General features: G+C 43.9%; 12 protein-coding genes across 12 annotated transcripts; all 12 read left to right on the top strand.

Annotated features, from left to right (window-relative positions):
- The first annotated feature begins 3,645 nt into the window (after positions 1-3,645).
- On the top strand, positions 3,646-4,178 carry LOC134289956 (uncharacterized). Its single transcript, XM_062856799.1, has 2 exons — positions 3,646-3,760; positions 3,820-4,178. Exons 1-2 carry the CDS (start codon positions 3,663-3,665, stop codon positions 4,136-4,138), a joined length of 417 nt encoding a protein of 138 aa, XP_062712783.1. The 5' UTR covers positions 3,646-3,662; the 3' UTR covers positions 4,139-4,178.
- A 76-nt stretch (positions 4,179-4,254) lies between these two features.
- LOC134289957 (uncharacterized) lies at positions 4,255-4,767 on the top strand. The gene is made up of 2 exons (XM_062856800.1): positions 4,255-4,383; positions 4,456-4,767. The coding sequence occupies exons 1-2, from the start codon at positions 4,311-4,313 to the stop codon at positions 4,701-4,703; spliced, it is 321 nt and encodes a 106-aa protein (XP_062712784.1). The 5' UTR covers positions 4,255-4,310; the 3' UTR covers positions 4,704-4,767.
- A 3,305-nt stretch (positions 4,768-8,072) lies between these two features.
- On the top strand, positions 8,073-8,605 carry LOC134289954 (uncharacterized). The gene is made up of 2 exons (XM_062856797.1): positions 8,073-8,187; positions 8,247-8,605. The coding sequence occupies exons 1-2, from the start codon at positions 8,090-8,092 to the stop codon at positions 8,563-8,565; spliced, it is 417 nt and encodes a 138-aa protein (XP_062712781.1). The 5' UTR covers positions 8,073-8,089; the 3' UTR covers positions 8,566-8,605.
- A 76-nt stretch (positions 8,606-8,681) lies between these two features.
- LOC134289955 (uncharacterized) lies at positions 8,682-9,194 on the top strand. The gene is made up of 2 exons (XM_062856798.1): positions 8,682-8,810; positions 8,883-9,194. Exons 1-2 carry the CDS (start codon positions 8,738-8,740, stop codon positions 9,128-9,130), a joined length of 321 nt encoding a protein of 106 aa, XP_062712782.1. The 5' UTR covers positions 8,682-8,737; the 3' UTR covers positions 9,131-9,194.
- Positions 9,195-12,497: 3,303 nt separating this feature from the next.
- On the top strand, positions 12,498-13,030 carry LOC134292146 (uncharacterized). The gene is made up of 2 exons (XM_062860947.1): positions 12,498-12,612; positions 12,672-13,030. Exons 1-2 carry the CDS (start codon positions 12,515-12,517, stop codon positions 12,988-12,990), a joined length of 417 nt encoding a protein of 138 aa, XP_062716931.1. The 5' UTR covers positions 12,498-12,514; the 3' UTR covers positions 12,991-13,030.
- Positions 13,031-13,106: 76 nt separating this feature from the next.
- On the top strand, positions 13,107-13,619 carry LOC134292147 (uncharacterized). The gene is made up of 2 exons (XM_062860948.1): positions 13,107-13,235; positions 13,308-13,619. The coding sequence occupies exons 1-2, from the start codon at positions 13,163-13,165 to the stop codon at positions 13,553-13,555; spliced, it is 321 nt and encodes a 106-aa protein (XP_062716932.1). The 5' UTR covers positions 13,107-13,162; the 3' UTR covers positions 13,556-13,619.
- A 3,305-nt stretch (positions 13,620-16,924) lies between these two features.
- On the top strand, positions 16,925-17,457 carry LOC134289952 (uncharacterized). The gene is made up of 2 exons (XM_062856795.1): positions 16,925-17,039; positions 17,099-17,457. Exons 1-2 carry the CDS (start codon positions 16,942-16,944, stop codon positions 17,415-17,417), a joined length of 417 nt encoding a protein of 138 aa, XP_062712779.1. The 5' UTR covers positions 16,925-16,941; the 3' UTR covers positions 17,418-17,457.
- A 76-nt stretch (positions 17,458-17,533) lies between these two features.
- LOC134289953 (uncharacterized) lies at positions 17,534-18,046 on the top strand. Its single transcript, XM_062856796.1, has 2 exons — positions 17,534-17,662; positions 17,735-18,046. The coding sequence occupies exons 1-2, from the start codon at positions 17,590-17,592 to the stop codon at positions 17,980-17,982; spliced, it is 321 nt and encodes a 106-aa protein (XP_062712780.1). The 5' UTR covers positions 17,534-17,589; the 3' UTR covers positions 17,983-18,046.
- Positions 18,047-21,351: 3,305 nt separating this feature from the next.
- LOC109420466 (uncharacterized) lies at positions 21,352-21,884 on the top strand. Its single transcript, XM_029864319.2, has 2 exons — positions 21,352-21,466; positions 21,526-21,884. The coding sequence occupies exons 1-2, from the start codon at positions 21,369-21,371 to the stop codon at positions 21,842-21,844; spliced, it is 417 nt and encodes a 138-aa protein (XP_029720179.2). The 5' UTR covers positions 21,352-21,368; the 3' UTR covers positions 21,845-21,884.
- Positions 21,885-21,960: 76 nt separating this feature from the next.
- On the top strand, positions 21,961-22,473 carry LOC134289951 (uncharacterized). The gene is made up of 2 exons (XM_062856794.1): positions 21,961-22,089; positions 22,162-22,473. Exons 1-2 carry the CDS (start codon positions 22,017-22,019, stop codon positions 22,407-22,409), a joined length of 321 nt encoding a protein of 106 aa, XP_062712778.1. The 5' UTR covers positions 21,961-22,016; the 3' UTR covers positions 22,410-22,473.
- A 3,501-nt stretch (positions 22,474-25,974) lies between these two features.
- Positions 25,975-26,507, top strand: LOC134289949 (uncharacterized). The gene is made up of 2 exons (XM_062856792.1): positions 25,975-26,089; positions 26,149-26,507. The coding sequence occupies exons 1-2, from the start codon at positions 25,992-25,994 to the stop codon at positions 26,465-26,467; spliced, it is 417 nt and encodes a 138-aa protein (XP_062712776.1). The 5' UTR covers positions 25,975-25,991; the 3' UTR covers positions 26,468-26,507.
- A 76-nt stretch (positions 26,508-26,583) lies between these two features.
- Positions 26,584-27,096, top strand: LOC134289950 (uncharacterized). The gene is made up of 2 exons (XM_062856793.1): positions 26,584-26,712; positions 26,785-27,096. The coding sequence occupies exons 1-2, from the start codon at positions 26,640-26,642 to the stop codon at positions 27,030-27,032; spliced, it is 321 nt and encodes a 106-aa protein (XP_062712777.1). The 5' UTR covers positions 26,584-26,639; the 3' UTR covers positions 27,033-27,096.
- Positions 27,097-27,794: the final 698 nt, after the last annotated feature.

Genomic DNA, 27,794 nt, shown 5'->3' with positions numbered 1-27,794 from the left:
TGGTGCTAATCGTTGGTCATTTCCGTTTTTTCAGGACAGACCCTCGCTCGCTCTCCACCAATGGGCGCCACCGGCACAGGAGGAGGAACCCGAAACGACGACGAAGAAGAAGAAGAAGAAGAAGAAGAACTGGAAAAGAACAACACGGCCCAGCTGGAGGACGCTCATGGTGGGCTCACGTACGCGTTCGTCGACGGCGTACGGACAGAGCGCGTATCGGGCTCCAAACGGGCGGGCGACGACGAACGGATCCGGCCAGTAATCAGCGAACCGTGAGTAGACTGTGTTTGTGTCAGCGAGCGCGCTTGTGTTTGCTGGCGAATTCGACCGGGATCGGACCTCCTCTTCTTCTTCTTTTTCTTCTTCTTCTGTAGTCCACGGAGTCTAGTACTTTCGGTGTGGGTGCTTCTTCTCCCCCCACACACACACTTCTTCTTCTTCTTCTTTTTCTTCTTCTTCTTTTTCTTCTTCTTCTTCTTCTTCTTCTTCTTCTTTTTCTTCTTCTTCTTCTTTTTCTTCTTCTTCTGGGAATGATCATTTGGCACCTGTGTATCGCGTCCAGGAAATTTCCATTATCCATCATAGGCTGCCTATGATCGCATAATTGTCCCATAGGAATAGGAAACCCAGCAAAGATGGGACTGATATGCGATCATGGGCAGTAGGGTGCCTGGGCTAATCACTGTTCTGGGATATTGCGCCTTTGTGTCTCCTGTTTTGTTCACTGCCTGTAATCGCATATCAGTCCCATCTGGCGGACAGTTGTGCGATTATGGGTAAGTCATATATTAATCATTGTTAGTTGGTAAGCATAGTATAAGATCTGAAGCCAATAAAAAAAAGTTCGCAAAAATGAAAATGTGTTATGATTTTCCTTTACATCCGAAGTTCCGAACCGGGGCGGGGGGGTTTGGGTTTGGGTTGGCAATACAGTTTACGGGGTGGTTGTAAGTTTTCTCGTTTAAAGGTCCACTCGGCGGTGGTGCAGTGAAGTGAAGTGAAGTGAAGTGAACAAAAGCAAGTCCTGGCCTGGCTGCAATTTTTGATGATGAACCACTGCTGCGGCTGTTAGGTAAGATGGTGGGTGGGTGGTGGAAGGTGGGATTTGTCGGCCTCAACTGATTTTTCAGAAACTTACAGAATTTCAAACAGATTTTTCGCGAAATATTACAGATTTCATAAAGATTTTTGACAAAAAATGGTGATACAGATTATGAAGATTTTTGAAAGGCAAAATACAGATTTAAATGTGGCAACACTGCTCCATGGTTCTTCCCTCGATCAGGATTCTGATTCCTGAGAAACAGAACAAGAAAATTTGTGAGACAACGTCGAAGTAGACTTTGGGTTGGTTTGGCGGGTTTGTTCTCTTAGTCTTAGAAGTTTGGCCGAAGAATGTGCCTTAGAAATTTTCAACTTCCTATATCGCAGGATCCTGATAACTTGGAACGTTGGTTTCTTCGGCAAAGCTGTTTGGTATGTCAAGGGTTTACAGTTGGTTTGCGGTTCGATGCAGGATTCCGCCACTAGGCGGCGCTAGTTGGAGATTTGCGATGTTTTGCAATTGATTAGAATTTCTCAAAAAGTGTTCAACAAGCTGTAACGTTTTTCCCTCTGGACATACTTGGGTCGAGTCAAATGGTAATCAAAGACCAATGTAGCAGCCACAAGTGGCCAAAATTTCACGTGATTCGGTTTACTCAACCCTGAGATAAAGTGGTTTATTGAACAGCAGTCAAATAAGACACAATTTACTAGAAACGCTCTAGCTTCGTGTAGTGTCTACCAAGCAAGCCCAAATTGGAACCAATTGTAGCCATCTAGTAGTAGAGCTGGCAGTCAAAATTTAAGAATTTTTTGTGCAATCTATGAAAAGTTACAGCTTGTTGAACATGTTCTAGATAATCGACAAAACAGGCATGCTTTGGCACATTTGCAACTAGCGCCGCCCTGTGGCAGAAAGTCAAACCAAACGGCTGTTCAACTGACAGCAACCATCTTTCTTAAACAATCAGAAACCTGAGATAAACGAGATTGAAAATTGAAATGCCCTCTATAGTGCCTTCTCCTCCGATGGGATTTCGAATCATGACCAGCACGAACAACGTTCCCGAAGACACCAACGGTTTTGTCGCTTTAGGAAGCATCGTTGGTGCTACGTTTGTTAGTCTCGGACATCACCGAAATCGCAGAATTGCATACATATAACTACTACCGCAGGTCCCTGATTACTGGGAGTTTTGGTGTCTTCGGCAAAATGGTTTGACCGGGGGAGGACTTGCCGGCGATGGGTTGTTTGGTGTGAAATTCCACTACTAGTCGGTGTTAGCGCTAGGGAGTGTGTGTGTGTGTGTGTGTGTGTGTGTGTGTGTGTGTGTGTGTGTGTGTGTGTGTGTGTGTGTGTGTGTGTGTGTGTGTGTGTGTGTTTTTTTTCAAGTTTTTTTTTTCAACATTATTTTATTTATTATTATTTTTTTTTTTTTCATGGGGTAGACCCCACCCTCCACAACCACTGTCTACCCCACCCCTCATAAAAAACAAATCATAAACCAACGGAAAGATGAACAAATGCCATCACCCTGCCAATAATCACGATTCAACAAACCCGAAAACAGTAGCCCTGTTCAGTGTGGCACCACACTGAACCAGGGCTGTTGTCAATCATGCTGTCTCATATCATACGTTTCTTTTGGAAACATATGCTATGAAACAACACTTTCGACAACGGTTTTTTTAGGTTGATCAATCGCAATCATTCACAGAATGATTTCTCCATCCATCCAAACGTTGATCTATAATAGGTTTTCTATGAGGGTTTTCTGATTTTTTTGTTATTTTTAGTTTTTTCTTATTTTTTTTCATTTTTTGTTTTGTTATTTTGCATTTTTTATTTTATTTTTATTTATTTTTTATTTTTATTTTTCGTTTTGTTATTTTTTTAGTTTTTTTTGTATTTATTTTATATTTTTTTATTTTATTTTTATTTATTTTTTATTTTTATTTTTTGTTTTGTTATTTTTTTTTAAATTTTTTGTTTTGAATTTTTTTTTGCTTTCATTTTTCTTTTGTTTTTTTGTTTATTTTTTTGTTATTTTTTTTTTGGTCCTTCCCCCGACCGGCAGCCGTTGTCAAATTTTGTTCGTCTTTTTTCAATTTTTTTTTGGTTTTAGGTTTGGTTTTTTTGATTTTTTCCTCCGGATTTTCCTCTGTTTTTGGTTTTGATTTTTTTTTGCCTTTTTTTGGCTTTGTTTTTGGTTCCGGTTTTTGCTCTGTTTTCTGTTTTGGTTTTGTTTTTGTTTTTGATTTTGTTTTTTGGATGATTTTTGTTTTCGAAGCAAATGTAACTTTTTTTTCCGGCTTCCGGACGGGTTCAGGTTTTACAGGTCGAATACAGGCTTCATCGTATATTACAATCCGAATTACCACCTCTTGTTCTTCTATTTCGTAGTTTTCCATTTTTTTTGTTAGTTTTGTTTTTTTTTACAAAATTTTTACTTTTCACTTGCCAAAAACACGTCTCCTTCCAACTCACTCACCTACGCTACTGACGAAAAAACCGGCCACCCTACCTCTATTTATAAACAAACTGCCCTGCGCGGCCCATAGCAACCGACGGGCAGTGAAAAAACAGTGAAAAAACAGAGCAAAACAAAACCGCGAAAATGTTTTTTCCATCGGCGATCGCGATGTTTGTGCGGGCCGAATACGCAAGAAAGTGCGTATTCACCGCACAAACGGGCACCGTAGCGCGATATCTGAGGTAAGTACCAACCAACGAAGGTGCCAACGTTGGGCTAATATTCGTTTTTCGTCCAACAGGCCAGCCGTCCGTCACTCCCGGGGAACTCTCGCCGACGGTGGAATCCGCTTCGGCAGCTTCGGGTCCGCCCATCCAGTTCCACCCATCCAGTCCGCCCATCCGGGTCCGCTCCGTGGTCCACCCATCCAGCCCGCCCATCCGGGTCCGCTCCGTGGTCCGCCCATCCAGTTCCCGGTTTCCGTCCGGCACCCGCCAACGGTGCCGCATTCGGGGCGAAGATTCCGCTCTCGCTTTCCGGACGGCGGACGACCGGACGACATCGCACCGATGACGGGAGCGATACTCCTCGGGCCCTGCGATCCAATGACGGATGGATAGGAGGAGATCCGGAAAATAGACATCCGTAAGTACCCCCCCATCTTTCCCGTTTTCTTTTTCCCTTTTTTTCAGGACAACCCTCCACCACTGAGCGCCACCGGCTCTGGCCTCCTCTTGGAGGAACCCCGGACGAAGAAGAAGAAGAAGAGCTTGAAAAGAAGGACCACCCTCGATGGCCGGAACCGGAGCCGGAAGACGGGCCAACGGGGGAAACAAGGCTGCGATGACGAGGCGGACACCCACCCGTAAGTACATACCCCCCCATCGAACGAGGGCAAATTTGTGGTGCTAATCGTTGGTCATTTCCGTTTTTTCAGGACAGACCCTCGCTCGCTCTCCACCAATGGGCGCCACCGGCACAGGAGGAGGAACCCGAAACGACGACGAAGAAGAAGAAGAAGAAGAAGAAGAAGAAGAACTGGAAAAGAACAACACGGCCCAGCTGGAGGACGCTCATGGTGGGCTCACGTACGCGTTCGTCGACGGCGTACGGACAGAGCGCGTATCGGGCTCCAAACGGGCGGGCGACGACGAACGGATCCGGCCAGTAATCAGCGAACCGTGAGTAGACTGTGTTTGTGTCAGCGAGCGCGCTTGTGTTTGCTGGCGAATTCGACCGGGATCGGACCTCCTCTTCTTCTTCTTTTTCTTCTTCTTCTGTAGTCCACGGAGTCTAGTACTTTCGGTGTGGGTGCTTCTTCTCCCCCCACACACACACTTCTTCTTCTTCTTCTTTTTCTTCTTCTTCTTTTTCTTCTTCTTCTTCTTCTTCTTCTTCTTCTTTTTCTTCTTCTTCTTCTTTTTCTTCTTCTTCTGGGAATGATCATTTGGCACCTGTGTATCGCGTCCAGGAAATTTCCATTATCCATCATAGGCTGCCTATGATCGCATAATTGTCCCATAGGAATAGGAAACCCAGCAAAGATGGGACTGATATGCGATCATGGGCAGTAGGGTGCCTGGGCTAATCACTGTTCTGGGATATTGCGCCTTTGTGTCTCCTGTTTTGTTCACTGCCTGTAATCGCATATCAGTCCCATCTGGCGGACAGTTGTGCGATTATGGGTAAGTCATATATTAATCATTGTTAGTTGGTAAGCATAGTATAAGATCTGAAGCCAATAAAAAAAAGTTCGCAAAAATGAAAATGTGTTATGATTTTCCTTTACATCCGAAGTTCCGAACCGGGGCGGGGGGGTTTGGGTTTGGGTTGGCAATACAGTTTACGGGGTGGTTGTAAGTTTTCTCGTTTAAAGGTCCACTCGGCGGTGGTGCAGTGAAGTGAAGTGAAGTGAAGTGAACAAAAGCAAGTCCTGGCCTGGCTGCAATTTTTGATGATGAACCACTGCTGCGGCTGTTAGGTAAGATGGTGGGTGGGTGGTGGAAGGTGGGATTTGTCGGCCTCAACTGATTTTTCAGAAACTTACAGAATTTCAAACAGATTTTTCGCGAAATATTACAGATTTCATAAAGATTTTTGACAAAAAATGGTGATACAGATTATGAAGATTTTTGAAAGGCAAAATACAGATTTAAATGTGGCAACACTGCTCCATGGTTCTTCCCTCGATCAGGATTCTGATTCCTGAGAAACAGAACAAGAAAATTTGTGAGACAACGTCGAAGTAGACTTTGGGTTGGTTTGGCGGGTTTGTTCTCTTAGTCTTAGAAGTTTGGCCGAAGAATGTGCCTTAGAAATTTTCAACTTCCTATATCGCAGGATCCTGATAACTTGGAACGTTGGTTTCTTCGGCAAAGCTGTTTGGTATGTCAAGGGTTTACAGTTGGTTTGCGGTTCGATGCAGGATTCCGCCACTAGGCGGCGCTAGTTGGAGATTTGCGATGTTTTGCAATTGATTAGAATTTCTCAAAAAGTGTTCAACAAGCTGTAACGTTTTTCCCTCTGGACATACTTGGGTCGAGTCAAATGGTAATCAAAGACCAATGTAGCAGCCACAAGTGGCCAAAATTTCACGTGATTCGGTTTACTCAACCCTGAGATAAAGTGGTTTATTGAACAGCAGTCAAATAAGACACAATTTACTAGAAACGCTCTAGCTTCGTGTAGTGTCTACCAAGCAAGCCCAAATTGGAACCAATTGTAGCCATCTAGTAGTAGAGCTGGCAGTCAAAATTTAAGAATTTTTTGTGCAATCTATGAAAAGTTACAGCTTGTTGAACATGTTCTAGATAATCGACAAAACAGGCATGCTTTGGCACATTTGCAACTAGCGCCGCCCTGTGGCAGAAAGTCAAACCAAACGGCTGTTCAACTGACAGCAACCATCTTTCTTAAACAATCAGAAACCTGAGATAAACGAGATTGAAAATTGAAATGCCCTCTATAGTGCCTTCTCCTCCGATGGGATTTCGAATCATGACCAGCACGAACAACGTTCCCGAAGACACCAACGGTTTTGTCGCTTTAGGAAGCATCGTTGGTGCTACGTTTGTTAGTCTCGGACATCACCGAAATCGCAGAATTGCATACATATAACTACTACCGCAGGTCCCTGATTACTGGGAGTTTTGGTGTCTTCGGCAAAATGGTTTGACCGGGGGAGGACTTGCCGGCGATGGGTTGTTTGGTGTGAAATTCCACTACTAGTCGGTGTTAGCGCTAGGGAGTGTGTGTGTGTGTGTGTGTGTGTGTGTGTGTGTGTGTGTGTGTGTGTGTGTGTGTGTGTGTGTGTGTGTGTGTGTGTGTGTGTGTGTTTTTTTTCAAGTTTTTTTTTTCAACATTATTTTATTTATTATTATTTTTTTTTTTTTCATGGGGTAGACCCCACCCTCCACAACCACTGTCTACCCCACCCCTCATAAAAAACAAATCATAAACCAACGGAAAGATGAACAAATGCCATCACCCTGCCAATAATCACGATTCAACAAACCCGAAAACAGTAGCCCTGTTCAGTGTGGCACCACACTGAACCAGGGCTGTTGTCAATCATGCTGTCTCATATCATACGTTTCTTTTGGAAACATATGCTATGAAACAACACTTTCGACAACGGTTTTTTTAGGTTGATCAATCGCAATCATTCACAGAATGATTTCTCCATCCATCCAAACGTTGATCTATAATAGGTTTTCTATGAGGGTTTTCTGATTTTTTTGTTATTTTTAGTTTTTTCTTATTTTTTTTCATTTTTTGTTTTGTTATTTTGCATTTTTTATTTTATTTTTATTTATTTTTTATTTTTATTTTTCGTTTTGTTATTTTTTTAGTTTTTTTTGTATTTATTTTATATTTTTTTATTTTATTTTTATTTATTTTTTATTTTTATTTTTTGTTTTGTTATTTTTTTTTAAATTTTTTGTTTTGAATTTTTTTTTGCTTTCATTTTTCTTTTGTTTTTTTGTTTATTTTTTTGTTATTTTTTTTTTGGTCCTTCCCCCGACCGGCAGCCGTTGTCAAATTTTGTTCGTCTTTTTTCAATTTTTTTTTGGTTTTAGGTTTGGTTTTTTTGATTTTTTCCTCCGGATTTTCCTCTGTTTTTGGTTTTGATTTTTTTTTGCCTTTTTTTGGCTTTGTTTTTGGTTCCGGTTTTTGCTCTGTTTTCTGTTTTGGTTTTGTTTTTGTTTTTGATTTTGTTTTTTGGATGATTTTTGTTTTCGAAGCAAATGTAACTTTTTTTTCCGGCTTCCGGACGGGTTCAGGTTTTACAGGTCGAATACAGGCTTCATCGTATATTACAATCCGAATTACCACCTCTTGTTCTTCTATTTCGTAGTTTTCCATTTTTTTTGTTAGTTTTGTTTTTTTTTACAAAATTTTTACTTTTCACTTGCCAAAAACACGTCTCCTTCCAACTCACTCACCTACGCTACTGACGAAAAAACCGGCCACCCTACCTCTATTTATAAACAAACTGCCCTGCGCGGCCCATAGCAACCGACGGGCAGTGAAAAAACAGTGAAAAAACAGAGCAAAACAAAACCGCGAAAATGTTTTTTCCATCGGCGATCGCGATGTTTGTGCGGGCCGAATACGCAAGAAAGTGCGTATTCACCGCACAAACGGGCACCGTAGCGCGATATCTGAGGTAAGTACCAACCAACGAAGGTGCCAACGTTGGGCTAATATTCGTTTTTCGTCCAACAGGCCAGCCGTCCGTCACTCCCGGGGAACTCTCGCCGACGGTGGAATCCGCTTCGGCAGCTTCGGGTCCGCCCATCCAGTTCCACCCATCCAGTCCGCCCATCCGGGTCCGCTCCGTGGTCCACCCATCCAGCCCGCCCATCCGGGTCCGCTCCGTGGTCCGCCCATCCAGTTCCCGGTTTCCGTCCGGCACCCGCCAACGGTGCCGCATTCGGGGCGAAGATTCCGCTCTCGCTTTCCGGACGGCGGACGACCGGACGACATCGCACCGATGACGGGAGCGATACTCCTCGGGCCCTGCGATCCAATGACGGATGGATAGGAGGAGATCCGGAAAATAGACATCCGTAAGTACCCCCCCATCTTTCCCGTTTTCTTTTTCCCTTTTTTTCAGGACAACCCTCCACCACTGAGCGCCACCGGCTCTGGCCTCCTCTTGGAGGAACCCCGGACGAAGAAGAAGAAGAAGAGCTTGAAAAGAAGGACCACCCTCGATGGCCGGAACCGGAGCCGGAAGACGGGCCAACGGGGGAAACAAGGCTGCGATGACGAGGCGGACACCCACCCGTAAGTACATACCCCCCCATCGAACGAGGGCAAATTTGTGGTGCTAATCGTTGGTCATTTCCGTTTTTTCAGGACAGACCCTCGCTCGCTCTCCACCAATGGGCGCCACCGGCACAGGAGGAGGAACCCGAAACGACGACGAAGAAGAAGAAGAAGAAGAAGAAGAAGAAGAACTGGAAAAGAACAACACGGCCCAGCTGGAGGACGCTCATGGTGGGCTCACGTACGCGTTCGTCGACGGCGTACGGACAGAGCGCGTATCGGGCTCCAAACGGGCGGGCGACGACGAACGGATCCGGCCAGTAATCAGCGAACCGTGAGTAGACTGTGTTTGTGTCAGCGAGCGCGCTTGTGTTTGCTGGCGAATTCGACCGGGATCGGACCTCCTCTTCTTCTTCTTTTTCTTCTTCTTCTGTAGTCCACGGAGTCTAGTACTTTCGGTGTGGGTGCTTCTTCTCCCCCCACACACACACTTCTTCTTCTTCTTCTTTTTCTTCTTCTTCTTTTTCTTCTTCTTCTTCTTCTTCTTCTTCTTCTTTTTCTTCTTCTTCTTCTTTTTCTTCTTCTTCTGGGAATGATCATTTGGCACCTGTGTATCGCGTCCAGGAAATTTCCATTATCCATCATAGGCTGCCTATGATCGCATAATTGTCCCATAGGAATAGGAAACCCAGCAAAGATGGGACTGATATGCGATCATGGGCAGTAGGGTGCCTGGGCTAATCACTGTTCTGGGATATTGCGCCTTTGTGTCTCCTGTTTTGTTCACTGCCTGTAATCGCATATCAGTCCCATCTGGCGGACAGTTGTGCGATTATGGGTAAGTCATATATTAATCATTGTTAGTTGGTAAGCATAGTATAAGATCTGAAGCCAATAAAAAAAAGTTCGCAAAAATGAAAATGTGTTATGATTTTCCTTTACATCCGAAGTTCCGAACCGGGGCGGGGGGGTTTGGGTTTGGGTTGGCAATACAGTTTACGGGGTGGTTGTAAGTTTTCTCGTTTAAAGGTCCACTCGGCGGTGGTGCAGTGAAGTGAAGTGAAGTGAAGTGAACAAAAGCAAGTCCTGGCCTGGCTGCAATTTTTGATGATGAACCACTGCTGCGGCTGTTAGGTAAGATGGTGGGTGGGTGGTGGAAGGTGGGATTTGTCGGCCTCAACTGATTTTTCAGAAACTTACAGAATTTCAAACAGATTTTTCGCGAAATATTACAGATTTCATAAAGATTTTTGACAAAAAATGGTGATACAGATTATGAAGATTTTTGAAAGGCAAAATACAGATTTAAATGTGGCAACACTGCTCCATGGTTCTTCCCTCGATCAGGATTCTGATTCCTGAGAAACAGAACAAGAAAATTTGTGAGACAACGTCGAAGTAGACTTTGGGTTGGTTTGGCGGGTTTGTTCTCTTAGTCTTAGAAGTTTGGCCGAAGAATGTGCCTTAGAAATTTTCAACTTCCTATATCGCAGGATCCTGATAACTTGGAACGTTGGTTTCTTCGGCAAAGCTGTTTGGTATGTCAAGGGTTTACAGTTGGTTTGCGGTTCGATGCAGGATTCCGCCACTAGGCGGCGCTAGTTGGAGATTTGCGATGTTTTGCAATTGATTAGAATTTCTCAAAAAGTGTTCAACAAGCTGTAACGTTTTTCCCTCTGGACATACTTGGGTCGAGTCAAATGGTAATCAAAGACCAATGTAGCAGCCACAAGTGGCCAAAATTTCACGTGATTCGGTTTACTCAACCCTGAGATAAAGTGGTTTATTGAACAGCAGTCAAATAAGACACAATTTACTAGAAACGCTCTAGCTTCGTGTAGTGTCTACCAAGCAAGCCCAAATTGGAACCAATTGTAGCCATCTAGTAGTAGAGCTGGCAGTCAAAATTTAAGAATTTTTTGTGCAATCTATGAAAAGTTACAGCTTGTTGAACATGTTCTAGATAATCGACAAAACAGGCATGCTTTGGCACATTTGCAACTAGCGCCGCCCTGTGGCAGAAAGTCAAACCAAACGGCTGTTCAACTGACAGCAACCATCTTTCTTAAACAATCAGAAACCTGAGATAAACGAGATTGAAAATTGAAATGCCCTCTATAGTGCCTTCTCCTCCGATGGGATTTCGAATCATGACCAGCACGAACAACGTTCCCGAAGACACCAACGGTTTTGTCGCTTTAGGAAGCATCGTTGGTGCTACGTTTGTTAGTCTCGGACATCACCGAAATCGCAGAATTGCATACATATAACTACTACCGCAGGTCCCTGATTACTGGGAGTTTTGGTGTCTTCGGCAAAATGGTTTGACCGGGGGAGGACTTGCCGGCGATGGGTTGTTTGGTGTGAAATTCCACTACTAGTCGGTGTTAGCGCTAGGGAGTGTGTGTGTGTGTGTGTGTGTGTGTGTGTGTGTGTGTGTGTGTGTGTGTGTGTGTGTGTGTGTGTGTGTGTGTGTGTGTGTGTGTTTTTTTTCAAGTTTTTTTTTTCAACATTATTTTATTTATTATTATTTTTTTTTTTTTCATGGGGTAGACCCCACCCTCCACAACCACTGTCTACCCCACCCCTCATAAAAAACAAATCATAAACCAACGGAAAGATGAACAAATGCCATCACCCTGCCAATAATCACGATTCAACAAACCCGAAAACAGTAGCCCTGTTCAGTGTGGCACCACACTGAACCAGGGCTGTTGTCAATCATGCTGTCTCATATCATACGTTTCTTTTGGAAACATATGCTATGAAACAACACTTTCGACAACGGTTTTTTTAGGTTGATCAATCGCAATCATTCACAGAATGATTTCTCCATCCATCCAAACGTTGATCTATAATAGGTTTTCTATGAGGGTTTTCTGATTTATTTGTTATTTTTAGTTTTTTCTTATTTTTTTTCATTTTTTGTTTTGTTATTTTGCATTTTTTATTTTATTTTTATTTATTTTTTATTTTTATTTTTCGTTTTGTTATTTTTTTAGTTTTTTTTGTATTTATTTTATATTTTTTTATTTTATTTTTATTTATTTTTTATTTTTATTTTTTGTTTTGTTATTTTTTTTTAAATTTTTTGTTTTGAATTTTTTTTTGCTTTCATTTTTCTTTTGTTTTTTTGTTTATTTTTTTGTTATTTTTTTTTTGGTCCTTCCCCCGACCGGCAGCCGTTGTCAAATTTTGTTCGTCTTTTTTCAATTTTTTTTTGGTTTTAGGTTTGGTTTTTTTGATTTTTTCCTCCGGATTTTCCTCTGTTTTTGGTTTTGATTTTTTTTTGCCTTTTTTTGGCTTTGTTTTTGGTTCCGGTTTTTGCTCTGTTTTCTGTTTTGGTTTTGTTTTTGTTTTTGATTTTGTTTTTTGGATGATTTTTGTTTTCGGAGCAAATGTAACTTTTTTTTCCGGCTTCCGGACGGGTTCAGGTTTTACAGGTCGAATACAGGCTTCATCGTATATTACAATCCGAATTACCACCTCTTGTTCTTCTATTTCGTAGTTTTCCATTTTTTTTGTTAGTTTTGTTTTTTTTTACAAAATTTTTACTTTTCACTTGCCAAAAACACGTCTCCTTCCAACTCACTCACCTACGCTACTGACGAAAAAACCGGCCACCCTACCTCTATTTATAAACAAACTGCCCTGCGCGGCCCATAGCAACCGACGGGCAGTGAAAAAACAGTGAAAAAACAGAGCAAAACAAAACCGCGAAAATGTTTTTTCCATCGGCGATCGCGATGTTTGTGCGGGCCGAATACGCAAGAAAGTGCGTATTCACCGCACAAACGGGCACCGTAGCGCGATATCTGAGGTAAGTACCAACCAACGAAGGTGCCAACGTTGGGCTAATATTCGTTTTTCGTCCAACAGGCCAGCCGTCCGTCACTCCCGGGGAACTCTCGCCGACGGTGGAATCCGCTTCGGCAGCTTCGGGTCCGCCCATCCAGTTCCACCCATCCAGTCCGCCCATCCGGGTCCGCTCCGTGGTCCACCCATCCAGCCCGCCCATCCGGGTCCGCTCCGTGGTCCGCCCATCCAGTTCCCGGTTTCCGTCCGGCACCCGCCAACGGTGCCGCATTCGGGGCGAAGATTCCGCTCTCGCTTTCCGGACGGCGGACGACCGGACGACATCGCACCGATGACGGGAGCGATACTCCTCGGGCCCTGCGATCCAATGACGGATGGATAGGAGGAGATCCGGAAAATAGACATCCGTAAGTACCCCCCCATCTTTCCCGTTTTCTTTTTCCCTTTTTTTCAGGACAACCCTCCACCACTGAGCGCCACCGGCTCTGGCCTCCTCTTGGAGGAACCCCGGACGAAGAAGAAGAAGAAGAGCTTGAAAAGAAGGACCACCCTCGATGGCCGGAACCGGAGCCGGAAGACGGGCCAACGGGGGAAACAAGGCTGCGATGACGAGGCGGACACCCACCCGTAAGTACATACCCCCCCATCGAACGAGGGCAAATTTGTGGTGCTAATCGTTGGTCATTTCCGTTTTTTCAGGACAGACCCTCGCTCGCTCTCCACCAATGGGCGCCACCGGCACAGGAGGAGGAACCCGAAACGACGACGAAGAAGAAGAAGAAGAAGAAGAAGAAGAAGAACTGGAAAAGAACAACACGGCCCAGCTGGAGGACGCTCATGGTGGGCTCACGTACGCGTTCGTCGACGGCGTACGGACAGAGCGCGTATCGGGCTCCAAACGGGCGGGCGACGACGAACGGATCCGGCCAGTAATCAGCGAACCGTGAGTAGACTGTGTTTGTGTCAGCGAGCGCGCTTGTGTTTGCTGGCGAATTCGACCGGGATCGGACCTCCTCTTCTTCTTCTTTTTCTTCTTCTTCTGTAGTCCACGGAGTCTAGTACTTTCGGTGTGGGTGCTTCTTCTCCCCCCACACACACACTTCTTCTTCTTCTTCTTTTTCTTCTTCTTCTTTTTCTTCTTCTTCTTCTTCTTCTTCTTCTTCTTTTTCTTCTTCTTCTTCTTTTTCTTCTTCTTCTGGGAATGATCATTTGGCACCTGTGTATCGCGTCCAGGAAATTTCCATTATCCATCATAGGCTGCCTATGATCGCATAATTGTCCCATAGGAATAGGAAACCCAGCAAAGATGGGACTGATATGCGATCATGGGCAGTAGGGTGCCTGGGCTAATCACTGTTCTGGGATATTGCGCCTTTGTGTCTCCTGTTTTGTTCACTGCCTGTAATCGCATATCAGTCCCATCTGGCGGACAGTTGTGCGATTATGGGTAAGTCATATATTAATCATTGTTAGTTGGTAAGCATAGTATAAGATCTGAAGCCAATAAAAAAAAGTTCGCAAAAATGAAAATGTGTTATGATTTTCCTTTACATCCGAAGTTCCGAACCGGGGCGGGGGGGTTTGGGTTTGGGTTGGCAATACAGTTTACGGGGTGGTTGTAAGTTTTCTCGTTTAAAGGTCCACTCGGCGGTGGTGCAGTGAAGTGAAGTGAAGTGAAGTGAACAAAAGCAAGTCCTGGCCTGGCTGCAATTTTTGATGATGAACCACTGCTGCGGCTGTTAGGTAAGATGGTGGGTGGGTGGTGGAAGGTGGGATTTGTCGGCCTCAACTGATTTTTCAGAAACTTACAGAATTTCAAACAGATTTTTCGCGAAATATTACAGATTTCATAAAGATTTTTGACAAAAAATGGTGATACAGATTATGAAGATTTTTGAAAGGCAAAATACAGATTTAAATGTGGCAACACTGCTCCATGGTTCTTCCCTCGATCAGGATTCTGATTCCTGAGAAACAGAACAAGAAAATTTGTGAGACAACGTCGAAGTAGACTTTGGGTTGGTTTGGCGGGTTTGTTCTCTTAGTCTTAGAAGTTTGGCCGAAGAATGTGCCTTAGAAATTTTCAACTTCCTATATCGCAGGATCCTGATAACTTGGAACGTTGGTTTCTTCGGCAAAGCTGTTTGGTATGTCAAGGGTTTACAGTTGGTTTGCGGTTCGATGCAGGATTCCGCCACTAGGCGGCGCTAGTTGGAGATTTGCGATGTTTTGCAATTGATTAGAATTTCTCAAAAAGTGTTCAACAAGCTGTAACGTTTTTCCCTCTGGACATACTTGGGTCGAGTCAAATGGTAATCAAAGACCAATGTAGCAGCCACAAGTGGCCAAAATTTCACGTGATTCGGTTTACTCAACCCTGAGATAAAGTGGTTTATTGAACAGCAGTCAAATAAGACACAATTTACTAGAAACGCTCTAGCTTCGTGTAGTGTCTACCAAGCAAGCCCAAATTGGAACCAATTGTAGCCATCTAGTAGTAGAGCTGGCAGTCAAAATTTAAGAATTTTTTGTGCAATCTATGAAAAGTTACAGCTTGTTGAACATGTTCTAGATAATCGACAAAACAGGCATGCTTTGGCACATTTGCAACTAGCGCCGCCCTGTGGCAGAAAGTCAAACCAAACGGCTGTTCAACTGACAGCAACCATCTTTCTTAAACAATCAGAAACCTGAGATAAACGAGATTGAAAATTGAAATGCCCTCTATAGTGCCTTCTCCTCCGATGGGATTTCGAATCATGACCAGCACGAACAACGTTCCCGAAGACACCAACGGTTTTGTCGCTTTAGGAAGCATCGTTGGTGCTACGTTTGTTAGTCTCGGACATCACCGAAATCGCAGAATTGCATACATATAACTACTACCGCAGGTCCCTGATTACTGGGAGTTTTGGTGTCTTCGGCAAAATGGTTTGACCGGGGGAGGACTTGCCGGCGATGGGTTGTTTGGTGTGAAATTCCACTACTAGTCGGTGTTAGCGCTAGGGAGTGTGTGTGTGTGTGTGTGTGTGTGTGTGTGTGTGTGTGTGTGTGTGTGTGTGTGTGTGTGTGTGTGTGTGTGTGTGTGTGTGTGTGTTTTTTTTCAAGTTTTTTTTTTCAACATTATTTTATTTATTATTATTTTTTTTTTTTTCATGGGGTAGACCCCACCCTCCACAACCACTGTCTACCCCACCCCTCATAAAAAACAAATCATAAACCAACGGAAAGATGAACAAATGCCATCACCCTGCCAATAATCACGATTCAACAAACCCGAAAACAGTAGCCCTGTTCAGTGTGGCACCACACTGAACCAGGGCTGTTGTCAATCATGCTGTCTCATATCATACGTTTCTTTTGGAAACATATGCTATGAAACAACACTTTCGACAACGGTTTTTTTAGGTTGATCAATCGCAATCATTCACAGAATGATTTCTCCATCCATCCAAACGTTGATCTATAATAGGTTTTCTATGAGGGTTTTCTGATTTTTTTGTTATTTTTAGTTTTTTCTTATTTTTTTTCATTTTTTGTTTTGTTATTTTGCATTTTTTATTTTATTTTTATTTATTTTTTATTTTTATTTTTCGTTTTGTTATTTTTTTAGTTTTTTTTGTATTTATTTTATATTTTTTTATTTTATTTTTATTTATTTTTTATTTTTATTTTTTGTTTTGTTATTTTTTTTTAAATTTTTTGTTTTGAATTTTTTTTTGCTTTCATTTTTCTTTTGTTTTTTTGTTTATTTTTTTGTTATTTTTTTTTTGGTCCTTCCCCCGACCGGCAGCCGTTGTCAAATTTTGTTCGTCTTTTTTCAATTTTTTTTTGGTTTTAGGTTTGGTTTTTTTGATTTTTTCCTCCGGATTTTCCTCTGTTTTTGGTTTTGATTTTTTTTTGCCTTTTTTTGGCTTTGTTTTTGGTTCCGGTTTTTGCTCTGTTTTCTGTTTTGGTTTTGTTTTTGTTTTTGATTTTGTTTTTTGGATGATTTTTGTTTTCGAAGCAAATGTAACTTTTTTTTCCGGCTTCCGGACGGGTTCAGGTTTTACAGGTCGAATACAGGCTTCATCGTATATTACAATCCGAATTACCACCTCTTGTTCTTCTATTTCGTAGTTTTCCATTTTTTTTGTTAGTTTTGTTTTTTTTTACAAAATTTTTACTTTTCACTTGCCAAAAACACGTCTCCTTCCAACTCACTCACCTACGCTACTGACGAAAAAACCGGCCACCCTACCTCTATTTATAAACAAACTGCCCTGCGCGGCCCATAGCAACCGACGGGCAGTGAAAAAACAGTGAAAAAACAGAGCAAAACAAAACCGCGAAAATGTTTTTTCCATCGGCGATCGCGATGTTTGTGCGGGCCGAATACGCAAGAAAGTGCGTATTCACCGCACAAACGGGCACCGTAGCGCGATATCTGAGGTAAGTACCAACCAACGAAGGTGCCAACGTTGGGCTAATATTCGTTTTTCGTCCAACAGGCCAGCCGTCCGTCACTCCCGGGGAACTCTCGCCGACGGTGGAATCCGCTTCGGCAGCTTCGGGTCCGCCCATCCAGTTCCACCCATCCAGTCCGCCCATCCGGGTCCGCTCCGTGGTCCACCCATCCAGCCCGCCCATCCGGGTCCGCTCCGTGGTCCGCCCATCCAGTTCCCGGTTTCCGTCCGGCACCCGCCAACGGTGCCGCATTCGGGGCGAAGATTCCGCTCTCGCTTTCCGGACGGCGGACGACCGGACGACATCGCACCGATGACGGGAGCGATACTCCTCGGGCCCTGCGATCCAATGACGGATGGATAGGAGGAGATCCGGAAAATAGACATCCGTAAGTACCCCCCCATCTTTCCCGTTTTCTTTTTCCCTTTTTTTCAGGACAACCCTCCACCACTGAGCGCCACCGGCTCTGGCCTCCTCTTGGAGGAACCCCGGACGAAGAAGAAGAAGAAGAGCTTGAAAAGAAGGACCACCCTCGATGGCCGGAACCGGAGCCGGAAGACGGGCCAACGGGGGAAACAAGGCTGCGATGACGAGGCGGACACCCACCCGTAAGTACATACCCCCCCATCGAACGAGGGCAAATTTGTGGTGCTAATCGTTGGTCATTTCCGTTTTTTCAGGACAGACCCTCGCTCGCTCTCCACCAATGGGCGCCACCGGCACAGGAGGAGGAACCCGAAACGACGACGAAGAAGAAGAAGAAGAAGAAGAAGAAGAAGAACTGGAAAAGAACAACACGGCCCAGCTGGAGGACGCTCATGGTGGGCTCACGTACGCGTTCGTCGACGGCGTACGGACAGAGCGCGTATCGGGCTCCAAACGGGCGGGCGACGACGAACGGATCCGGCCAGTAATCAGCGAACCGTGAGTAGACTGTGTTTGTGTCAGCGAGCGCGCTTGTGTTTGCTGGCGAATTCGACCGGGATCGGACCTCCTCTTCTTCTTCTTTTTCTTCTTCTTCTGTAGTCCACGGAGTCTAGTACTTTCGGTGTGGGTGCTTCTTCTCCCCCCACACACACACTTCTTCTTCTTCTTCTTTTTCTTCTTCTTCTTTTTCTTCTTCTTCTTCTTCTTCTTCTTCTTCTTTTTCTTCTTCTTCTTCTTTTTCTTCTTCTTCTGGGAATGATCATTTGGCACCTGTGTATCGCGTCCAGGAAATTTCCATTATCCATCATAGGCTGCCTATGATCGCATAATTGTCCCATAGGAATAGGAAACCCAGCAAAGATGGGACTGATATGCGATCATGGGCAGTAGGGTGCCTGGGCTAATCACTGTTCTGGGATATTGCGCCTTTGTGTCTCCTGTTTTGTTCACTGCCTGTAATCGCATATCAGTCCCATCTGGCGGACAGTTGTGCGATTATGGGTAAGTCATATATTAATCATTGTTAGTTGGTAAGCATAGTATAAGATCTGAAGCCAATAAAAAAAAGTTCGCAAAAATGAAAATGTGTTATGATTTTCCTTTACATCCGAAGTTCCGAACCGGGGCGGGGGGGTTTGGGTTTGGGTTGGCAATACAGTTTACGGGGTGGTTGTAAGTTTTCTCGTTTAAAGGTCCACTCGGCGGTGGTGCAGTGAAGTGAAGTGAAGTGAAGTGAACAAAAGCAAGTCCTGGCCTGGCTGCAATTTTTGATGATGAACCACTGCTGCGGCTGTTAGGTAAGATGGTGGGTGGGTGGTGGAAGGTGGGATTTGTCGGCCTCAACTGATTTTTCAGAAACTTACAGAATTTCAAACAGATTTTTCGCGAAATATTACAGATTTCATAAAGATTTTTGACAAAAAATGGTGATACAGATTATGAAGATTTTTGAAAGGCAAAATACAGATTTAAATGTGGCAACACTGCTCCATGGTTCTTCCCTCGATCAGGATTCTGATTCCTGAGAAACAGAACAAGAAAATTTGTGAGACAACGTCGAAGTAGACTTTGGGTTGGTTTGGCGGGTTTGTTCTCTTAGTCTTAGAAGTTTGGCCGAAGAATGTGCCTTAGAAATTTTCAACTTCCTATATCGCAGGATCCTGATAACTTGGAACGTTGGTTTCTTCGGCAAAGCTGTTTGGTATGTCAAGGGTTTACAGTTGGTTTGCGGTTCGATGCAGGATTCCGCCACTAGGCGGCGCTAGTTGGAGATTTGCGATGTTTTGCAATTGATTAGAATTTCTCAAAAAGTGTTCAACAAGCTGTAACGTTTTTCCCTCTGGACATACTTGGGTCGAGTCAAATGGTAATCAAAGACCAATGTAGCAGCCACAAGTGGCCAAAATTTCACGTGATTCGGTTTACTCAACCCTGAGATAAAGTGGTTTATTGAACAGCAGTCAAATAAGACACAATTTACTAGAAACGCTCTAGCTTCGTGTAGTGTCTACCAAGCAAGCCCAAATTGGAACCAATTGTAGCCATCTAGTAGTAGAGCTGGCAGTCAAAATTTAAGAATTTTTTGTGCAATCTATGAAAAGTTACAGCTTGTTGAACATGTTCTAGATAATCGACAAAACAGGCATGCTTTGGCACATTTGCAACTAGCGCCGCCCTGTGGCAGAAAGTCAAACCAAACGGCTGTTCAACTGACAGCAACCATCTTTCTTAAACAATCAGAAACCTGAGATAAACGAGATTGAAAATTGAAATGCCCTCTATAGTGCCTTCTCCTCCGATGGGATTTCGAATCATGACCAGCACGAACAACGTTCCCGAAGACACCAACGGTTTTGTCGCTTTAGGAAGCATCGTTGGTGCTACGTTTGTTAGTCTCGGACATCACCGAAATCGCAGAATTGCATACATATAACTACTACCGCAGGTCCCTGATTACTGGGAGTTTTGGTGTCTTCGGCAAAATGGTTTGACCGGGGGAGGACTTGCCGGCGATGGGTTGTTTGGTGTGAAATTCCACTACTAGTCGGTGTTAGCGCTAGGGAGTGTGTGTGTGTGTGTGTGTGTGTGTGTGTGTGTGTGTGTGTGTGTGTGTGTGTGTGTGTGTGTGTGTGTGTGTGTGTGTGTGTGTGTTTTTTTTCAAGTTTTTTTTTTCAACATTATTTTATTTATTATTATTTTTTTTTTTTTCATGGGGTAGACCCCACCCTCCACAACCACTGTCTACCCCACCCCTCATAAAAAACAAATCATAAACCAACGGAAAGATGAACAAATGCCATCACCCTGCCAATAATCACGATTCAACAAACCCGAAAACAGTAGCCCTGTTCAGTGTGGCACCACACTGAACCAGGGCTGTTGTCAATCATGCTGTCTCATATCATACGTTTCTTTTGGAAACATATGCTATGAAACAACACTTTCGACAACGGTTTTTTTAGGTTGATCAATCGCAATCATTCACAGAATGATTTCTCCATCCATCCAAACGTTGATCTATAATAGGTTTTCTATGAGGGTTTTCTGATTTTTTTGTTATTTTTAGTTTTTTCTTATTTTTTTTCATTTTTTGTTTTGTTATTTTGCATTTTTTATTTTATTTTTATTTATTTTTTATTTTTATTTTTCGTTTTGTTATTTTTTTAGTTTTTTTTGTATTTATTTTATATTTTTTTATTTTATTTTTATTTATTTTTTATTTTTATTTTTTGTTTTGTTATTTTTTTTTAAATTTTTTGTTTTGAATTTTTTTTTGCTTTCATTTTTCTTTTGTTTTTTTGTTTATTTTTTTGTTATTTTTTTTTTGGTCCTTCCCCCGACCGGCAGCCGTTGTCAAATTTTGTTCGTCTTTTTTCAATTTTTTTTTGGTTTTAGGTTTGGTTTTTTTGATTTTTTCCTCCGGATTTTCCTCTGTTTTTGGTTTTGATTTTTTTTTGCCTTTTTTTGGCTTTGTTTTTGGTTCCGGTTTTTGCTCTGTTTTCTGTTTTGGTTTTGTTTTTGTTTTTGATTTTGTTTTTTGGATGATTTTTGTTTTCGAAGCAAATGTAACTTTTTTTTCCGGCTTCCGGACGGGTTCAGGTTTTACAGGTCGAATACAGGCTTCATCGTATATTACAATCCGAATTACCACCTCTTGTTCTTCTATTTCGTAGTTTTCCATTTTTTTTGTTAGTTTTGTTTTTTTTTACAAAATTTTTACTTTTCACTTGCCAAAAACACGTCTCCTTCCAACTCACTCACCTACGCTACTGACGAAAAAACCGGCCACCCTACCTCTATTTATAAACAAACTGCCCTGCGCGGCCCATAGCAACCGACGGGCAGTGAAAAAACAGTGAAAAAACAGAGCAAAACAAAACCGCGAAAATGTTTTTTCCATCGGCGATCGCGATGTTTGTGCGGGCCGAATACGCAAGAAAGTGCGTATTCACCGCACAAACGGGCACCGTAGCGCGATATCTGAGGTAAGTACCAACCAACGAAGGTGCCAACGTTGGGCTAATATTCGTTTTTCGTCCAACAGGCCAGCCGTCCGTCACTCCCGGGGAACTCTCGCCGACGGTGGAATCCGCTTCGGCAGCTTCGGGTCCGCCCATCCAGTTCCACCCATCCAGTCCGCCCATCCGGGTCCGCTCCGTGGTCCACCCATCCAGCCCGCCCATCCGGGTCCGCTCCGTGGTCCGCCCATCCAGTTCCCGGTTTCCGTCCGGCACCCGCCAACGGTGCCGCATTCGGGGCGAAGATTCCGCTCTCGCTTTCCGGACGGCGGACGACCGGACGACATCGCACCGATGACGGGAGCGATACTCCTCGGGCCCTGCGATCCAATGACGGATGGATAGGAGGAGATCCGGAAAATAGACATCCGTAAGTACCCCCCCATCTTTCCCGTTTTCTTTTTCCCTTTTTTTCAGGACAACCCTCCACCACTGAGCGCCACCGGCTCTGGCCTCCTCTTGGAGGAACCCCGGACGAAGAAGAAGAAGAAGAGCTTGAAAAGAAGGACCACCCTCGATGGCCGGAACCGGAGCCGGAAGACGGGCCAACGGGGGAAACAAGGCTGCGATGACGAGGCGGACACCCACCCGTAAGTACATACCCCCCCATCGAACGAGGGCAAATTTGTGGTGCTAATCGTTGGTCATTTCCGTTTTTTCAGGACAGACCCTCGCTCGCTCTCCACCAATGGGCGCCACCGGCACAGGAGGAGGAACCCGAAACGACGACGAAGAAGAAGAAGAAGAAGAAGAAGAAGAAGAACTGGAAAAGAACAACACGGCCCAGCTGGAGGACGCTCATGGTGGGCTCACGTACGCGTTCGTCGACGGCGTACGGACAGAGCGCGTATCGGGCTCCAAACGGGCGGGCGACGACGAACGGATCCGGCCAGTAATCAGCGAACCGTGAGTAGACTGTGTTTGTGTCAGCGAGCGCGCTTGTGTTTGCTGGCGAATTCGACCGGGATCGGACCTCCTCTTCTTCTTCTTTTTCTTCTTCTTCTGTAGTCCACGGAGTCTAGTACTTTCGGTGTGGGTGCTTCTTCTCCCCCCACACACACACTTCTTCTTCTTCTTCTTTTTCTTCTTCTTCTTTTTCTTCTTCTTCTTCTTCTTCTTCTTCTTCTTTTTCTTCTTCTTCTTCTTTTTCTTCTTCTTCTGGGAATGATCATTTGGCACCTGTGTATCGCGTCCAGGAAATTTCCATTATCCATCATAGGCTGCCTATGATCGCATAATTGTCCCATAGGAATAGGAAACCCAGCAAAGATGGGACTGATATGCGATCATGGGCAGTAGGGTGCCTGGGCTAATCACTGTTCTGGGATATTGCGCCTTTGTGTCTCCTGTTTTGTTCACTGCCTGTAATCGCATATCAGTCCCATCTGGCGGACAGTTGTGCGATTATGGGTAAGTCATATATTAATCATTGTTAGTTGGTAAGCATAGTATAAGATCTGAAGCCAATAAAAAAAAGTTCGCAAAAATGAAAATGTGTTATGATTTTCCTTTACATCCGAAGTTCCGAACCGGGGCGGGGGGGTTTGGGTTTGGGTTGGCAATACAGTTTACGGGGTGGTTGTAAGTTTTCTCGTTTAAAGGTCCACTCGGCGGTGGTGCAGTGAAGTGAAGTGAAGTGAAGTGAACAAAAGCAAGTCCTGGCCTGGCTGCAATTTTTGATGATGAACCACTGCTGCGGCTGTTAGGTAAGATGGTGGGTGGGTGGTGGAAGGTGGGATTTGTCGGCCTCAACTGATTTTTCAGAAACTTACAGAATTTCAAACAGATTTTTCGCGAAATATTACAGATTTCATAAAGATTTTTGACAAAAAATGGTGATACAGATTATGAAGATTTTTGAAAGGCAAAATACAGATTTAAATGTGGCAACACTGCTCCATGGTTCTTCCCTCGATCAGGATTCTGATTCCTGAGAAACAGAACAAGAAAATTTGTGAGACAACGTCGAAGTAGACTTTGGGTTGGTTTGGCGGGTTTGTTCTCTTAGTCTTAGAAGTTTGGCCGAAGAATGTGCCTTAGAAATTTTCAACTTCCTATATCGCAGGATCCTGATAACTTGGAACGTTGGTTTCTTCGGCAAAGCTGTTTGGTATGTCAAGGGTTTACAGTTGGTTTGCGGTTCGATGCAGGATTCCGCCACTAGGCGGCGCTAGTTGGAGATTTGCGATGTTTTGCAATTGATTAGAATTTCTCAAAAAGTGTTCAACAAGCTGTAACGTTTTTCCCTCTGGACATACTTGGGTCGAGTCAAATGGTAATCAAAGACCAATGTAGCAGCCACAAGTGGCCAAAATTTCACGTGATTCGGTTTACTCAACCCTGAGATAAAGTGGTTTATTGAACAGCAGTCAAATAAGACACAATTTACTAGAAACGCTCTAGCTTCGTGTAGTGTCTACCAAGCAAGCCCAAATTGGAACCAATTGTAGCCATCTAGTAGTAGAGCTGGCAGTCAAAATTTAAGAATTTTTTGTGCAATCTATGAAAAGTTACAGCTTGTTGAACATGTTCTAGATAATCGACAAAACAGGCATGCTTTGGCACATTTGCAACTAGCGCCGCCCTGTGGCAGAAAGTCAAACCAAACGGCTGTTCAACTGACAGCAACCATCTTTCTTAAACAATCAGAAACCTGAGATAAACGAGATTGAAAATTGAAATGCCCTCTATAGTGCCTTCTCCTCCGATGGGATTTCGAATCATGACCAGCACGAACAACGTTCCCGAAGACACCAACGGTTTTGTCGCTTTAGGAAGCATCGTTGGTGCTACGTTTGTTAGTCTCGGACATCACCGAAATCGCAGAATTGCATACATATAACTACTACCGCAGGTCCCTGATTACTGGGAGTTTTGGTGTCTTCGGCAAAATGGTTTGACCGGGGGAGGACTTGCCGGCGATGGGTTGTTTGGTGTGAAATTCCACTACTAGTCGGTGTTAGCGCTAGGGAGTGTGTGTGTGTGTGTGTGTGTGTGTGTGTGTGTGTGTGTGTGTGTGTGTGTGTGTGTGTGTGTGTGTGTGTGTGTGTGTGTGTGTGTTTTTTTTCAAGTTTTTTTTTTCAACATTATTTTATTTATTATTATTTTTTTTTTTTTCATGGGGTAGACCCCACCCTCCACAACCACTGTCTACCCCACCCCTCATAAAAAACAAATCATAAACCAACGGAAAGATGAACAAATGCCATCACCCTGCCAATAATCACGATTCAACAAACCCGAAAACAGTAGCCCTGTTCAGTGTGGCACCACACTGAACCAGGGCTGTTGTCAATCATGCTGTCTCATATCATACGTTTCTTTTGGAAACATATGCTATGAAACAACACTTTCGACAACGGTTTTTTTAGGTTGATCAATCGCAATCATTCACAGAATGATTTCTCCATCCATCCAAACGTTGATCTATAATAGGTTTTCTATGAGGGTTTTCTGATTTTTTTGTTATTTTTAGTTTTTTCTTATTTTTTTTCATTTTTTGTTTTGTTATTTTGCATTTTTTATTTTATTTTTATTTATTTTTTACAGTAAAACCTCCATGAGTCGATATTGAAGGGACCATCGACTCAAGGAAATATCGAGTAGTGGAACAAAAATCTTTTGGGAAGCTTTTTGGGGGGACCATCATAGTAACCCAGAAATTATTTTTCAGTATGGAAAAAAATACCTCCATGAGTCGATATCGAGTCAAGGAACATCGACTCATGGAGGTTCGACTGTATTTTTATTTTTCGTTTTGTTATTTTTTTAGTTTTTTTTGTATTTATTTTATATTTTTTTATTTTATTTTTATTTATTTTTTATTTTTATTTTTTGTTTTGTTATTTTTTTTTAAATTTTTTGTTTTGAATTTTTTTTTGCTTTCATTTTTCTTTTGTTTTTTTGTTTATTTTTTTGTTATTTTTTTTTTGGTCCTTCCCCCGACCGGCAGCCGTTGTCAAATTTTGTTCGTCTTTTTTCAATTTTTTTTTGGTTTTAGGTTTGGTTTTTTTGATTTTTTCCTCCGGATTTTCCTCTGTTTTTGGTTTTGATTTTTTTTTGCCTTTTTTTGGCTTTGTTTTTGGTTCCGGTTTTTGCTCTGTTTTCTGTTTTGGTTTTGTTTTTGTTTTTGATTTTGTTTTTTGGATGATTTTTGTTTTCGAAGCAAATGTAACTTTTTTTTCCGGCTTCCGGACGGGTTCAGGTTTTACAGGTCGAATACAGGCTTCATCGTATATTACAATCCGAATTACCACCTCTTGTTCTTCTATTTCGTAGTTTTCCATTTTTTTTGTTAGTTTTGTTTTTTTTTACAAAATTTTTACTTTTCACTTGCCAAAAACACGTCTCCTTCCAACTCACTCACCTACGCTACTGACGAAAAAACCGGCCACCCTACCTCTATTTATAAACAAACTGCCCTGCGCGGCCCATAGCAACCGACGGGCAGTGAAAAAACAGTGAAAAAACAGAGCAAAACAAAACCGCGAAAATGTTTTTTCCATCGGCGATCGCGATGTTTGTGCGGGCCGAATACGCAAGAAAGTGCGTATTCACCGCACAAACGGGCACCGTAGCGCGATATCTGAGGTAAGTACCAACCAACGAAGGTGCCAACGTTGGGCTAATATTCGTTTTTCGTCCAACAGGCCAGCCGTCCGTCACTCCCGGGGAACTCTCGCCGACGGTGGAATCCGCTTCGGCAGCTTCGGGTCCGCCCATCCAGTTCCACCCATCCAGTCCGCCCATCCGGGTCCGCTCCGTGGTCCACCCATCCAGCCCGCCCATCCGGGTCCGCTCCGTGGTCCGCCCATCCAGTTCCCGGTTTCCGTCCGGCACCCGCCAACGGTGCCGCATTCGGGGCGAAGATTCCGCTCTCGCTTTCCGGACGGCGGACGACCGGACGACATCGCACCGATGACGGGAGCGATACTCCTCGGGCCCTGCGATCCAATGACGGATGGATAGGAGGAGATCCGGAAAATAGACATCCGTAAGTACCCCCCCATCTTTCCCGTTTTCTTTTTCCCTTTTTTTCAGGACAACCCTCCACCACTGAGCGCCACCGGCTCTGGCCTCCTCTTGGAGGAACCCCGGACGAAGAAGAAGAAGAAGAGCTTGAAAAGAAGGACCACCCTCGATGGCCGGAACCGGAGCCGGAAGACGGGCCAACGGGGGAAACAAGGCTGCGATGACGAGGCGGACACCCACCCGTAAGTACATACCCCCCCATCGAACGAGGGCAAATTTGTGGTGCTAATCGTTGGTCATTTCCGTTTTTTCAGGACAGACCCTCGCTCGCTCTCCACCAATGGGCGCCACCGGCACAGGAGGAGGAACCCGAAACGACGACGAAGAAGAAGAAGAAGAAGAAGAAGAAGAAGAACTGGAAAAGAACAACACGGCCCAGCTGGAGGACGCTCATGGTGGGCTCACGTACGCGTTCGTCGACGGCGTACGGACAGAGCGCGTATCGGGCTCCAAACGGGCGGGCGACGACGAACGGATCCGGCCAGTAATCAGCGAACCGTGAGTAGACTGTGTTTGTGTCAGCGAGCGCGCTTGTGTTTGCTGGCGAATTCGACCGGGATCGGACCTCCTCTTCTTCTTCTTTTTCTTCTTCTTCTGTAGTCCACGGAGTCTAGTACTTTCGGTGTGGGTGCTTCTTCTCCCCCCACACACACACTTCTTCTTCTTCTTCTTTTTCTTCTTCTTCTTTTTCTTCTTCTTCTTCTTCTTCTTCTTCTTCTTTTTCTTCTTCTTCTTCTTTTTCTTCTTCTTCTGGGAATGATCATTTGGCACCTGTGTATCGCGTCCAGGAAATTTCCATTATCCATCATAGGCTGCCTATGATCGCATAATTGTCCCATAGGAATAGGAAACCCAGCAAAGATGGGACTGATATGCGATCATGGGCAGTAGGGTGCCTGGGCTAATCACTGTTCTGGGATATTGCGCCTTTGTGTCTCCTGTTTTGTTCACTGCCTGTAATCGCATATCAGTCCCATCTGGCGGACAGTTGTGCGATTATGGGTAAGTCATATATTAATCATTGTTAGTTGGTAAGCATAGTATAAGATCTGAAGCCAATAAAAAAAAGTTCGCAAAAATGAAAATGTGTTATGATTTTCCTTTACATCCGAAGTTCCGAACCGGGGCGGGGGGGTTTGGGTTTGGGTTGGCAATACAGTTTACGGGGTGGTTGTAAGTTTTCTCGTTTAAAGGTCCACTCGGCGGTGGTGCAGTGAAGTGAAGTGAAGTGAAGTGAACAAAAGCAAGTCCTGGCCTGGCTGCA

Source organism: Aedes albopictus, chromosome 3 (assembly GCF_035046485.1).
Source record: "Aedes albopictus strain Foshan chromosome 3, AalbF5, whole genome shotgun sequence".
NCBI classification, from domain to species: Eukaryota; Metazoa; Arthropoda; class Insecta; order Diptera; family Culicidae; genus Aedes; species Aedes albopictus.
The sequence above is the reverse complement of the archived record's forward strand: the minus strand, read 5'-3'. Positions and strand labels throughout refer to the sequence as shown.